General features: G+C 34.7%; 1 protein-coding gene across 3 annotated transcripts in view; it reads left to right on the plus strand.

The window, feature by feature from the left end:
- ARHGAP29 (Rho GTPase activating protein 29) overlaps positions 1 to 14,688 on the plus strand; it is a 66,065-nt gene that overhangs the window by 31,887 nt on the left and 19,490 nt on the right. For all 3 annotated transcript variants that reach the window (XM_063298296.1, XM_063298294.1, XM_063298293.1), the window contains exons 4-12: positions 5,012 to 5,108; positions 5,729 to 5,801; positions 8,974 to 9,040; positions 9,783 to 9,920; positions 11,938 to 12,002; positions 12,365 to 12,475; positions 12,581 to 12,661; positions 13,287 to 13,472; positions 13,665 to 13,802. In XM_063298296.1, the coding sequence (XP_063154366.1) occupies positions 5,012 to 5,108; positions 5,729 to 5,801; positions 8,974 to 9,040; positions 9,783 to 9,920; positions 11,938 to 12,002; positions 12,365 to 12,475; positions 12,581 to 12,661; positions 13,287 to 13,472; positions 13,665 to 13,802 (956 nt within the window). The remainder of the gene's footprint in view (positions 1 to 5,011; positions 5,109 to 5,728; positions 5,802 to 8,973; positions 9,041 to 9,782; positions 9,921 to 11,937; positions 12,003 to 12,364; positions 12,476 to 12,580; positions 12,662 to 13,286; positions 13,473 to 13,664; positions 13,803 to 14,688) is intronic.

Below are 14,688 nucleotides of genomic sequence, written 5' to 3' on the forward strand. Positions count from 1 at the left end.
TTCTGTTGTGTTTCTACACTTTTTTGGTTTTTTCTTCTTTTTTCTTTGTAGTTTTTTGTTTTTCTGTAGCTTTTAACTTTGCTTGAAACTTAATAAAATTCTTATTAAAAAAAAGTTTGAAACAGGAACAGGTAGCATAGAGAATGGAATATCATCTCACTTAGATTTGTGGCCCTATGGTAAAAATGAGGAAATAAAGGTTTGTTTCAAGTTCTAGATATTCCTTAATGCAGAATATTTTAAACTTCATTGGATAAAACACGCTGTTTCACGTTTGGTACAAATTCCATAAAACAGGATATTTTGGAGCTTGGAACTTCTTGCACACCCTATTGGCCCAGCAGTCTTAAGAGGTTAGTGGTGATTTGATGATTTCCTGCATATTCAGCTGGCAAATAACCTTTTGTAGAAGTTACTCCATTCTTACCTGATGTTTGCAATTCAGTACAGATAATAGTCCTTGCTTAACTACAGTAATTGGGACCAGAATTCCCATCAATAAACGATATGGTCGTTAATTGTGACATCACATGACCACGCTGCTTAGCAATGGGATTCCAGCAGTCCCCAGTTACCATTGTTAACCATTGTTAAGTGAGTTGTTAAGCGAGGACCTCATGTGACTACAACTTCCTGCCAGCTTCCCCATTGACTTTGCTTGTGGGAAGCCAGCAGGGAAGGTCCAAATTCACAGGGGCTCTGTGACAGCAGGAAGTTTGAGGATCGATCCTTAAAGTACCACTTATTCAGCGCCGTCATAAGTTCAAACAGTCACTGAATGAGTGGTCATTAACCAAAGGCCACCTATATTGAAAGCTTTACTACTTTTATTTGCTCCAGAACCTAGTGTGCAGATGTTCTTCTCAACGTTATGTTGAAAGTCTTGACTTGTCTTATTATACTAAACAGTCTTTTTGGAGGAAGGCATTCTGTTTTGTTTCACGTGTTTCTCTGTTCCAGCAGAGAATCAATATATTCACCAATGAGTATTTGAACTACTACAGTTGTACGTAACAATCTTTTTGCATTTTATTTATTTATTGCTACAAATTATATGTCATTGCATTTCCAGAGACTTTGAGTAATTGAATTAGTTTTTATTTTTAATCTTATTATATTAATATAATTGTATTCAGTCAATCCAATGTGCCATCATGTGCGGGCAGCATGATCTTATATCAATCTCACAATTTGTGATAAAATTACTTTATTGGCATTTGATTTATCCCAATAAAATTTAATTATTTTGCACTGCCTGCCACCATTTACATTTGCATGTATGAAATAGGTGGAGGAAAAAAATAATGAGTACAAATAACATCACATGGAAGTGTTTCAGTTTGGATTTCGTAAGTGTGCATTGGCATGCATGTAATTACTGTGTAAAACAGAGCAAACCCTGGGAGAGTTATCTGATGGTCGAGAAACTAGATTTTAACTCCTGAGAACATTTACTTCACCATATTAGAAGGAAGTAAATATTTCAGCATTCTGGCAAAGAATCTAAGGCTTAAAATCACAAAGTAAAATTCCAGTGAAGAATCTGGCACAAGAGCTTTCAAGTAGTAATAGGAGGTTTGAGGTTTTTAAAAACATATTCCTGCCACTCGCTTTTGTTTTCCTTTTTATTACTCTCTGCCTGTATCTGCTTTTCCCACATCACATTCTGTTATATGGAATTATTAGGGGGGGGGGGAGAATGCAATAATACCTTGGATTGCAAAATTTGAAGCCTATAAGAATTCTAAGCTAAGGGAAATAAAGTATGATTTCTAGCAAGTAGTAAAAAGAATACAGTATAATACATAAATGTTCAACAGTGTATAATTTTAAATAAATATATATGTATAATTCAAGTTACAATTATATTTTATTAGACTACTAAATTATAAATCCAGAGATGGTGGTTTTAGTTAGTTTTTAATAATAGTGCTTGGAACCATATGTTTACATAATTTTTCCCATCTCTGTTATGTTGCATGCTGGCTTGAAAGAGTAGCTATATAGAGAGCTGCCATTTCCAGACATGGAAACAGTATTACTAATTGTTGTCAGTGCTATTGTGTACAGCCAGGATGTCCTGGGGAAAGACTGTTTAAAGCTGATGATAAGTAATATCAGTATGAAATGGTTGAAAGAAGGCTTTAGCATTCTTTGAATAGAAGTGTTTGGAAATAAGGTAGGAGGAATTAATTTATATTTAAATCACTAAGTACTTATTTTCCAAAATCATGAGTATTTAGGCATTAGAAAAAACAAAGACATGCTCATAAAACAGGAAAGGATTTTGTTTGTTTTAGTGGATAGTATTTCCTTAGGGGAAGATTGTTCAAAACAGTTTAAATTAAACATTTTTTTGCTACTGCTATCTCTATTGTTTTCCCCCTTATTTCCTCTTTTAATTTCCAGTAACATTTTCAGTATACATATTAGAATATAAGTTTATGCCTTATACACTTAACATACAGTGTTACTATGTGCTGTTAAATTGTTTTTCTCAAATTAACAGTACTGTCCCTTTTATGCCATGCAGGATGAGCTAGTGACTGCCTTTGATTTAACTGAACTTTAAAAGTAGTTAATAGTATCAATCTTTGCATTTCTAGTGTTTCATTTTGAAAAAAAAATGGTATGTGTAATTATATTTTACAAAACCTATTTAGTATGAATATAAATGCATTGTTAAATTTTAGAATATAAAATGTAGGGGAATTGGTTTTAAATACTTCAGTCATTTCTGAAGAAGTTAGTTTTCGGAGCATAGTGTACGTGATGAAACCCCTAGCTGTACATTTAATTTACATCATCAGCAATGAAGTCCATATTGAGTAGTTTATTAGTCTATTATAATATATGATACTAGACAGTTAATTTCTATCAGCTTACTAGAAACTTTTCATGTCACAAAGGAAGTCTGATAGAATATCTGGTTTACTCAGTTCATTGCTTTTGTTTAGACACCTGTCAGGAAGATCACCAAGTTACTGTGTTTGAAATTAATTTATGTTTATGATATTCTTATTTCTAGATATAGCTGACTTCTAAGTAGACTCATTTATATTTCTTGTAAATTTATTTTCTTTAAATTATAAGATTAGGATTTGATTAGTTTCTTAATGAAATAAGGGATTGTGTAAAAGTTTTCAAAGGATTAAATGGAAGCTGTTTCTAACTACCTGTGAAAGATGAAGACTGAATTATGAGGAAGGCACTTTTGTGAAGGGAAATAATTGAAAGAGGCAATGTTTAGAGACTGGAACTGGTATTGCCTCCCAGTTTCCTAAACTTCTAGGTACTCTCTGCAAAGCTTTTCAAGAAAGGAAAATGGCATGTCTTAATGCTAAGACTGCTGCAGTTAACCTTCTGCTGCTCTGATTGAAGTGAATTTAAAATTTTCTCTTCTATTCTCTGTTTTGCCCATCTTTTGCAGGTTCAGCTTTTCTACAGTCCAAGATAATAAAATATAGCCCAGTTAAAATGTTAAAATGTAGGTGCAGTCATGAAAACATTTCCTGGCTAATGAAAAAACAAAAGTTTGTAGTAGCTGTATGTCTGTTATTATCTGATTCAGACAATAAAGAACACAGATAGACTTGCGACCCATTCTTAGTCTTTTTGCCAGGGTCCTGAATCTATTTTCCAGAGCATTGAGTGCCAATGAAAGTTGGCGAAGTAATTTTCAAGGGAGTCACTAAATGCCTATTGTTTTTCTTTCAGTGTAGCGTGATCACTCTGAATGATCACATTACACAGGAAACCATAATTAAGCTTAGCAAAAAAATTGCTTCTTTTGGTGCCAGCGGATGATCACTGTCATGAACAAGTTTTTTTTCTGGGAAGGTGTTAGCTCTTCTCTGACATCCCAGATTCCACATACACATAGCATTATGTAAGATGGCTCTCTGGGGTTTGCGGGGCAGGGGAGGTGCTTAGCTCCTGTCTGGAGGCACAGTGTGCTCCTTCCTTCCTTCCTTCCTTCCTTCCTTCCTTCCTTCCTTCCTTCCTTCCTTCCTTCCTTCCTTCCTTCCTAAGCATTGGTCAGGCATGTCAAAAATATATAAATATATGTTCATAATATTTTCCCATGTGTCTGTATCAATGTTTTGATGAATACATTTAAATACTGTATGTATATATTCATATACTATACCAAGCTACGTGGACTTAAAGAACTATGCATGAATTTCTTGGTTCTTTAAGAGTCAGCTTAGGGGTTTCCTCCTTTGACAGAGGATTAATCTTTCTTTCAGCTATATACTTTTCTACTTCTGACTTCTAGGGGAAATTCTATCTGTTTGGTAGTTTTTTTAATAGTAAGGCAGGTAACAGCTGACAGGGAAGAGTCTATGATTTCATCAAGAAAATAGCACAGAGAGAAAGATCTTCAGCACCAGATTCCCTGTTGGTCAAAATTTAAATGTGCTGAAAATCCTGCAAATCACAAATTTCTGTATTTTATAATTTAGCCCTAATCATTTTGATCTGTTTGGATGGCTTGTTGCTTCATATGACTATAGCTTATTTTACTGTTTTTTGAAAATGCTATCATGGGTATAAGTTTTTCTGAAAAGAAATTTATTTGCTTATCTTGGTGTTGTTCCTGAGTAACTTTAAGTGTTTCCTATGTTTAAAACAAAAACAAAAAACTCCTTTTGCTGTGCACTGGTGCTTTCATCTTACAGAATTTTACTCCTGAAATTGTCTTTTTGGTATGCAGATATAGCTTAGAAGAAGAGAGAGTAAAGTTTTGAAATACTGAGAGTATTTGCCATAATTAGTTTAAAAAATATTTGGATGTCTAGGTCTATTTTCAGTTCAATATACAGTATATTGTAATCAATTAGAGACAGACACCCAAGATTATCTTGTATGAACTGAATAAATTACCACCTAGCCCTATTTCTTTAGTTTAAATATGACAGAACTGGCCCTATGGTCTGATTTGAGAACATTACATAGCTATGAAAATTCAGTCTCATAATTTACAGGGCCTCTTTGTTTTCTCTCTTAGCTGTGAACTTTAAGGAAGTTAATGAAGAAAACAAGCGAGAAGTATTAAGTGAAATATTCTCTTCTATTGACTTACTGGCATTCACTTTTGGCAACATGTAAGTTTTAAAATAAAAATAATTGTGGTTTTTTAAAGTCTAAAAGCCTTAGACTTTACATAATCTGAACCAGTAATGTGATCTGTTTCTTCACCCATGTTGTTCATTTAATTTGTAATTTTCCTTTCCTAATGCTACTTCTTTTTATAGGTCTCCTAATGTACCAAGCTTTTCTTGCCATTGAAAAGAAAGAGTAATTTTTATACTATCTGTTTGAAGGTCTTTGCTTCAATGTTTCTTTTCTTGCAGCTGTTCTCTATTAACATTTCTGATTTCTTGAAGCAATGTTGGAGTTCTGCCTGTTTTCTCCAGCAATGCCTTATGAGTCCTGCTTTCTTCCGATTGAGAATAGAGAAGACTATATCTAGGCAGTGCTGGCTTCTTCCCTTTAAAGCAAATGACCCAAATTTTGAAGTTACCTGATGTTCAACATTTTCCTAAGTAGTAAAGTTTTTCAGCAGTTAAGAATTACATATTTTTAAAAATGCTACATTTTATAGCTGAGACTATCTTAATATAAGTGCTGATTATTCCCATACGATATCTCGTCTGAATATTTGTTAGACATTTGTGCCTGTGTAAGCCAAAGCATAATTTAATTTTATTCTGACTCAATACAGAGTTTCAGACTTCCTTATGGGAGATGTGGATAATGGCTCAGGACTGGGTCTTCCTGTACCTCGACAAAATCAGGTGAGATGAAGATGCTCTTGCAAGTTTCAGTATGTTTCATTTTGCAGTGATTGATAATATAGAGTTCCTTAATACTCAGCAAGGAAGTTTAAAACTAAAAACTGCATAAGAACCTAATCTTTTGTAGAAACTACAGCAGTTAGTTTCTACATAACTAGCTTAGTTCTAGATGTAAGTATAAATGGAGGCCTAATAACTGTTGTTCTTTTTTGAGGTATTTTATTGTATTAAACTACAGTCGTTGAGGCATTTGAGCCTTGTAGACTTATAGTAAGAAACTGAAATGAGTTGTCATATCAATTTTGTGATGGATAATAATGTATCTTTATAGAAAGATAAATGTTTACTTCCATAAGCTTTCTTTGTCCTTAGATTATTTTAACAGTCTTTGATAAATGAGCTGGAAAATGTGCTAGTGTATGGATATACTGTAATATGAACAGTTGCATAGTTTCAATTTCACTGTTGTTGTTCTACTTTGATTTTTATCAAAAAGGTTGTTTAGTTTTTTTCATAGTCCTCTTTTTTTCCTTTGAAGTACAACTGTGATCCCCACCATGGCACCTGTGGGCACCAGTGTGCTGATGTATATTTCCTTTGGTGCTCACCTAGCTTTTTGTCTCATTTAACTTCTTACATTTAAAATATATTTTAATTTTAAAAATAGGAAGTTGGATTCCTGTCATTAAAAATACCAATATCCATTAACATTGCTGTGAATGTTTCTGCTCTGAAATGAACCCCATTAGCTTTTTTAGAAAATAAAAATGGAAGGTGATAGCACTTTAGAGCTTTGCTTGGAAGTATATCCACCTAATCAGAAAAAAAAAGGAAAGATAAGCAGGAGTAATAGCACACTAGAGGGAAACTAAACAAGTGGGGATAATATTCTCTTATATTATGCTTTGCAGCTGATTAAGTTCCTAATAGAAAATATTTTTTAGAGCATTTTTGATATGCATTCAGATTCCTAATGTACCTGTCAGCTAAAAACACCTTGGGGACTGTGTAGTACTAATGCATATGAAAACATAATGTTTATAACATGAATAGGGTAGTAGTATTAGCCTCAGCATTCTACAAATGTCACTTGACCTTGACTACAGGTAACCTTTTAGTGTACAGTCTTTTTACCTACTGTCACATTGAGTAGTTTCCTGGTTAACTAAAGGAATATGCAACTGATGCTAGACATGCATCGCCAGTGTAACATACAATGGATTTTTTGGTTTTATGGAGATATATGTTTAACTCATAATCCATATGGCTTTCTTTCAATATTGACCTCTCCTATGGGAAATTTTTCATTTTGTAAACATTGAAATGTCTTTGACTTTTAAGTACAGCTGTTAACAGTTAACTTCACCTCTTGTGCCTGGATTATTTAAAACATCTTTTTAAGACTTTTTTTTAATAGCAACATAATTTTTACTTCCATGTTGTACATCTTGATGTGGCACAGGTTATCTAGCATTTTGAAAAGCAGAGAATGCAAATAAAGTTACCTCAGTATTTAAACTTCTAAATCTTGGGTAATTACTAATGTTGTGGCCTTTCCTTGGTCAAGTATCTGTTCAGGTCTACACCAAGAATGCTTTTTTTTTTTTGTCCCTCTTCTTTTAATTTGAGTTTAGCATCTCTTACCTTCATAACTAGAAATTCTAAAATATTAATGGAATTACACTAGTAAAGATAACCTGTGCCACATAAAGAGGTACAACATGGAAGTAAAAACTACGTTGCTATTAAAAAAAGTCTTTAAAAGATGTTTTAAATAATCCATATTATTGTATGCTAATAATACGATAATCTATTCTTAATATTATTTCACTAATACATAAGTTTGGGATTCTGTATAGGTAGTATAAAAATTAGAGTAAATTAGATTTGATACCATTGGATTATAGTCATCTAGAAAAGTATAGAATGAGATCTTTTTATTTTGTATCCTTAGTTTATCTTGGTATAAGAATTCCAGGAAATTTCCTTAACTAATAAATTTGAACGTATCCCCTGTTTTGCTGCAAATAAAAGAAGATCTAGAAAGGTTGTCCAGGATTCCTTTGAGTATTTGGGCTAAGATAAATATGACTAAGATGAATTTAACTACCACATTGATTTACATTTTGAGAAGCAGTTTATTCCATTACATTATTTTTAAAAACTTACAGGACATTAAGTACATTTCTTTGGCAAGATCATACTGCAAGATTTTAATTAAGCAAATTACAACTATCTGTTTAAAAAGGTGGATTTAACCTTCCACACTTTCAGATTTATCAGTGGGCATTTATTCTAGCTTCAGTTACTGTCTGGAGTAAGAAATGTCAGACTTCAGCTCCTCTTTGGGCTCAGTTGAAGAGTTATTATCTGAACCTGTTAAAATCCTGGCAAGTATTGTATTCCTTATTTGCACATCTGCATGTGCTACAAGAAATATATAGAAAATATTAGATTAGATATTATTAGATAATAATAACAGATATTATTGTGAACCATTTACCCATGAAAAGCTTACATTATTTGATCATTTCAGTTTAATATTAGCATTAAACCTATGAAATATTATTAATGAAGTTTATGCTTCCTGAAGTCATGGGTATTCTATCACTGGAGGTTTTCAAACCAATTAAACAGCTATTTGTCTGGGATAGTCTAAAGTTTCCTGCCCTGGAGAGGGGGTTGGACTAAAAGATGTCCAAGATTCCTTCCGACTATATGATCCTACGAAGTTAAGACAGCAGAAAATTGCTTCAAACATTGGACAACTCAGAGAATACTTAAGGTTTGCTTATAGTTGCATTGCTATTACAGATCCAACTCAGGAGTTAGAAATTAACCAAATGACTTGGTCTTGCCCCATTATTGTCAGTTTTGGGGTTGATCTCAACAGGATTGTTAATATGAATCTGGATTATTTTTTGTGCATTAAAGATGCCTTTGAAGTTACTTTTGTTACTACTGTTATGTGCATCTCTCCTTTTGTTAATTTAGCTTAATAAAATTTAAAATTATCTACCTAAATACGTTTTACCAATAAATACTTCACTATGTCATGATTTCTTGTTTGTCTGGTTTTGCATTCCCCCCACCCTGCCTCATTATGTAGCATATAATGTGTTTAATTTTTTTTCAGCTGATGCTAACAAGTTCTTTTTTTTTGGTATGCTAGTCTTTTGAAAATCTTTGTGTGGATTCTGGAGGATCTTTCCATGAAAGGGAAGGTGTTCAAGCAACAGGTGAATTTTAAATGTAAATTTAAATGTATGATTTAAATGTAAATGTAAATCTATCATGATTGTGTGCCCATTTTTATTGTAAGTAAATCATAATAGAGGCAGTAAATACTAAAAAAGTTATAAACAATAGATCTTCTACATAAATAATGTAAATATTTATACTAATTTAAATATTTAAAGGAAAATCCTCTTTTCTAACCCTAACCTCCAAAATTCTGATGGCTCTCAGCCTACGGGTATTTTGAAGGGCCTTAAAAACCTGGCTGTTCGCCCAGGCCTTTGGAGAGGATGCCTGATGCTCCTTTCTTCCTTTCAGTTCCCCTCTGGATTTGTTTTCTTCGCCATTGTTGTTCTTTTGTCTTGTGCTGTTTTTGTTTTGTATTGTTCTTTGCTTTTAAATGTTTTAACAATTTTAAACCACCCAGAGTTGCTGGGAGTCAGGTGGCATATAAACTTAATAAGTTGTTGTTGCTGTTGTTGTTATATGTCTCATTCAATTCTCAAAAATTGTTTATGCTACTATTAGAATGAATTTCAGCTATTCATATTTTTTCCTATTAGGCCATTACAAAAGTTCTATAGGATTTGCTAAGATATAATTCTGTGAACCTTTAATTTGTTCTAAAAGCTTTGTCAGTTCCATTTAGTGTCAACTAGCATTAAAAAGATTACAGCTGCTTTAGTGTTCAGAGTTAGCTAACGTCTAAAATGTGCTTTTTTACATTTGATATTTTATTTTCAGGGCACCTTAATGCTGAAGAGATTGATAACACTCTCCTAAGAAATGATAATGGAATCAAATCTGCTCTATCCTATGCTAAAGCATGGTCAAAATATGCAAAGGACATTATTGCATGGGTAGAGAAAAAGATTAATTTGGGTGAGTAGCTTTTTCTAGCTTAGGGTTATTGAGAGTAAGGCAGCACTTAGGTTTTGAACATACATGTTCAATAGTGGAACTACCATCAGCCACCTCCTCTACATGGATGACATCAAGCTGTATGCTAAGAGTGAATGAGACATTGACTCACTGATCCACCTGACACAGATCTACAGTGAGGACATTGGGATGTCATTCAGACTGGAGAAGTGTGGCTGGATGGTAGTAAAGAGAGGGAAGGTAGTTAGGACTGATGGAGTAGAACTACCAGCAGGGCACATAGCAGACATACAAACCAGCTACAAGTACCTTGGTATCCCACAGTTGCATGGGAACCACGATGAGAGGCAAGGAAGACAGCAACATCTAAGTACTACCAAAGGATAAGACAGGTTCTGAACAGCCAGCTCAATAGGAAGAAGATACACGCCATCAACATGTATGCCCTGCCAGTCATCTGATACCCTGCTGGTATAGTGAGCTGGCCAAAGGAGGATATGGAGGCTGCCGAGTGAAGATCCGGAAGTTCCTCACAATGTACGGAGGTTTCCACCCCAAGTCCAACACCCAGAGCCTGTACACCAGCTGGAAAGAGGGCAGGCACGGTCTGGTGAGTGTCAAAGCCACTGTCCTGGATGAAACCCATAGTATCCAGGAGTACATTAGTAAGATGGCACCCAAAGATGAGCTGCTGAGAGAATGCCTGAGGCAGCAGAAGACATGGAAGGAAGATCAAGCAGAGGAGACGTCGTGGCAAAACAAGACCCTGCATGGGATGTACCATTGACAGATGGCTGAGGTAGCTGACATTGGGAAATCCTACAAGTGGCTGGAAAGGGCTGGACTAAAAGATAGCACTGAGACACTGATCATAGCAGCACAAGAACAGGCACTAAGCACCAGATCCATAGAAGCAGGGGTCAACCACACTAGACAGGACCTAAGGTGTAGACTATGCAGAGAAGCCTCAGAGACAGTCCGACACATAGTGGCAGGGTGTAAGATGAGGGCAGGGACAGCATACACTGAACAACACAACCAAGTAGCTGGCATTGTGTACAGGAACCTCTGCACAGTGTATGGGCTAGACCTTCCCAAGTCCAGATGGGAGTTTCCACAGAAGGTTGTGGAGAATAACAGGACTAAGATCCTGTGGGTCTTCCAGATCCAGGCAGACAGGGAGGTACTGGCCAGTCAACCAGACATCATGATAGTAGACAAGGATCAGAAGACAGCAATGGTGATAGGTGTGGTGGTGCCAAGTGACAGCAACATCATGAAGAAGGAGTATGAGAAGCTGGAGAAGTACCAGGGCCTGAAAGAGGAACTAGAGAGAATGTGGAAAGTGAAGGCCCAAGTGGTCCCAATGGTGGTAGGAACACTCAGGGCTGTGACTCCTAAGCTGGGAGAGTGGCTCCAGCAGATCCCAGGAACAGCATCAGAGCTCTCTGTCCAAAAGAGTGCAATGCTAGGAACAGCTATGTTACTGCAAAAAACCCTCAAACTCCCAGGCCTCTGGTAGAGGACCTGAGGTTGAGGAAGACACATATCACCCACAGGGGTGAGAAGGGAATTTTTTATAACGATGAAATTCAGTCTATTGTCAGGATTGTGCTACAGACTGCTAGTAGTGTGACTTCTGAGTTAGTAACTATTTGCTGAAATGAATGGAATGATTGCCTGGTTCCTGTGCCTGGAATATTGTATTTTTGTATAGACCAGTTTGGTCTAGTGGTTAAGGCAACAGGCTAGAAACCAGGAGACTATGAGTTCTAGTCTTGCCTTAGGCATGAAAGCCAGCTGGGCGACCTTGGGCCAGTCACTCTCTCTCAGCCCAACTCACAGGGTGGTTGTTGTGGGGAAAATAGGAGGAGGAAGGAGTAATAGGTATGTTCTCTGCCTTGAGTTATTTATAAAAAATAATAAAGGCAGGATAGTAAGTAAGTAAATAAATATCTGACTAATTAAGATTTTAGAAAAGTCTGCTTTTTATTATCACTGGTGCTTCTTTCTACAGAAATGGAGTGTGCTAAAAATCTGGCAAAAATAGCAGAAACTACTAAGACTATTATTGGATCTCAGGTGAGTATTCAATTAAGAAAAGAACATTAAATATATTATGTAAATCATTTTTTTTGATGTTCAAAATTAAATGAATTGCAAGTTCCACTTTATAATTTCCTAATTATTTGGTAATTAAATTATCTCGTATCTTCAAATCTGAATAATTTGTTATAATAATGTATACTCAGTTATAGTAGGATGCAGAAGTTTAAATGGAACAGTAATTTAGGTACTATTATTTTAAAAAACTAAGCATTATATAGCAATTTAATTTGGCGTTAAAGCTATTTAAAACATATTTTCATTTAAATAATTGGAAATCTAAATCTTAGGATGTTTTGCAAAATTACTAGCATTACATTAAGTGTTTTTGCTTGTAGGACTACATGCCATTCCAATCAATATTCATAAACGCATTTCAAAATGATACAGAGAACAGTCAGCTTTGGCAGCAGACAGCAGCAGCTCTCCAAACTAATAAATTTTTACAGGTAAACAAAACTGTAGAGAAATATTTCCATATGCATAGTTCACAGGTATGTGAACTACTAACACGCAACTGATACTTCCTTACATAGTTCATTTTTCTCCTTTAGCCACTCCTTGGGAGAAAAAATGAATTGGATAAACAGAGAAAGGAGATAAAGGAACTCTGGCAACGAGAACAAAAAAAAATGGTGGGTATCTTTGTTTATTATACATCTTGTTTACCCATTTGAATTTCAAACTTCCTTCTGAGCATAAATCATGATGTTTATTAAAAAGGAATGTCTGTTTGAATCCAGCTCAGTTATTGCTGTCATTGTGGACATTCCTATGTACCTTTATGATGACAATACAGAAGTGATTTGCCATTGCCTTTTTCCAAGATTTCTTTTTGTTACCAGCCTAGTCTACGCTCTTGATATTTCTTGATAGTCTCCCCTCCAGTTATTAATCATATGACCCTGCTTTCCTTTTGTAGATCAGTTGAGGTTGATTAGGTGCTGCTCCCTAACTAGCTTTAAAAGTTAGCCTCTCTTGAACTTGACACTTAGTGACATATCCATCTTAATTGTAATCTGTTAAATAAAAATCAGAATTGTGTAACCAACTGTCTACACATCCCCTTTTCCCTTAATGATATGAGGATTATAGTTTCCTGTTTGTCCCATACTCGGATCCCTTTATCATAATTATTAATTTTTAATAAGCAGAAACATGTTTGGAAATTACAAAATCATATTGATTTAACACATCAATATTCTGTGCTACAAGGTGAACATCTTAACATAAAAGGTATTTTTCTTTTGGAATGTATAGCAAGAACTGGAATCCAGTGTAAGAAAAGCAAAGTTATTATATGTTCAGCGGCAAGATGAGTATGAGAGGGCAAAATCAACAACTGTTCGTGCTGAGGAGGAACATATGACCTCCAGTGGGGGCATTACAAAAGATATCAGCAAACTAGAAAAGAAACGTAAACTAGAAGAGGAAGCTCTCCAAAAAGTAAAGTATCTACTTTAAATATGTCACTTACAAATAATTGACACACAGGCTGATGTTGGCTTTTATCTATTATTTGAATAATATGCTTTTGTATGACTTTTTATTATGGGTTATTTAAGGAAGAGGATTTGAGCTATTTAACTGGATTTTTATTCCTTTCAATACTTATTTCTTATGTTTAATTTGTTGTAGGCTGAGGAAGCCAATGAACATTTCAAAGCCAGCATGGCTGAAGTTGAGGAAAAGAGAAATGATCTAGAAAATTTCAAAAGTGATGTTTTAACACAGTTGCGGGAACTAGTTTATCAATGTGATCTCACACTAAAAGCTGTAAGAACATATGATTTAATGTATTTTAAATTAGAAAACATTGAGTGATTTTAAAAACAGTAATATTAGATATTTTGCCATAATGTGAAAAATAAAATGACACTTTCCTTACTATTTTAATTATTATGAAACCCATTAGTATAAAACAATCAGTGCCTTATCTCAAATAATTTTCCTGGTACAAAAAAATGGTAGTTAATTCAAACTTTAAAGTGTGGTCTTCCTATCACCTCCTAGTATTTGAAAGGGGAATATATGAGAGAGGGAAGTGTCAAGCCTACAGCTTGTTTTCATGGCAAGAAGCTAGGATTTCTGTTTGTCTGAACTATTCTGTTAAATACTTCAAATAGCACTATATCTTTTATAAAGTACTTTATTTATACACCCATACATATGGTTTACCCACTCTCCCCATACAGAACGCAAGATAACACACAACACAAAAAACATAAGCTCATAAAACAATTAAAATCAGTTAACTCAGTTAAACTCAGACCTGAAAAACCTGACTGAAGAGAAAGGGGTGTACAACTTCCATTACTTCAAAAGCCATACCATGCTTTTCATGGTATGTTGAGGGCCCCACTAAATATGTGGGGGCTCTGAACACGGCAAAATGGATGTTGGTGAGCTGCATTTTTGTGCCTCTGCTAAAGAGGACAGTCTGCAAATGAAAAGAGACAACATTTCCTGTATGATTGTATCAGATTATCTTTGCCATATTTACCTTTTTTTTATAGCAGTATAGCTTCTGGCATACATATTTGGATGATAGTGCCAATGTTTTCTTTTTCTTTCTTTTTCTTTTGTATACATGATACTAACCAAGGATCTCAGGTTTATCTTTCCTTTAAAACAATCTTTAAGAATTTGAAAGTCAACAAGT

Source organism: Candoia aspera, chromosome 3 (genome assembly GCF_035149785.1).
Source record: "Candoia aspera isolate rCanAsp1 chromosome 3, rCanAsp1.hap2, whole genome shotgun sequence".
NCBI classification, from domain to species: Eukaryota; Metazoa; Chordata; class Lepidosauria; order Squamata; family Boidae; genus Candoia; species Candoia aspera.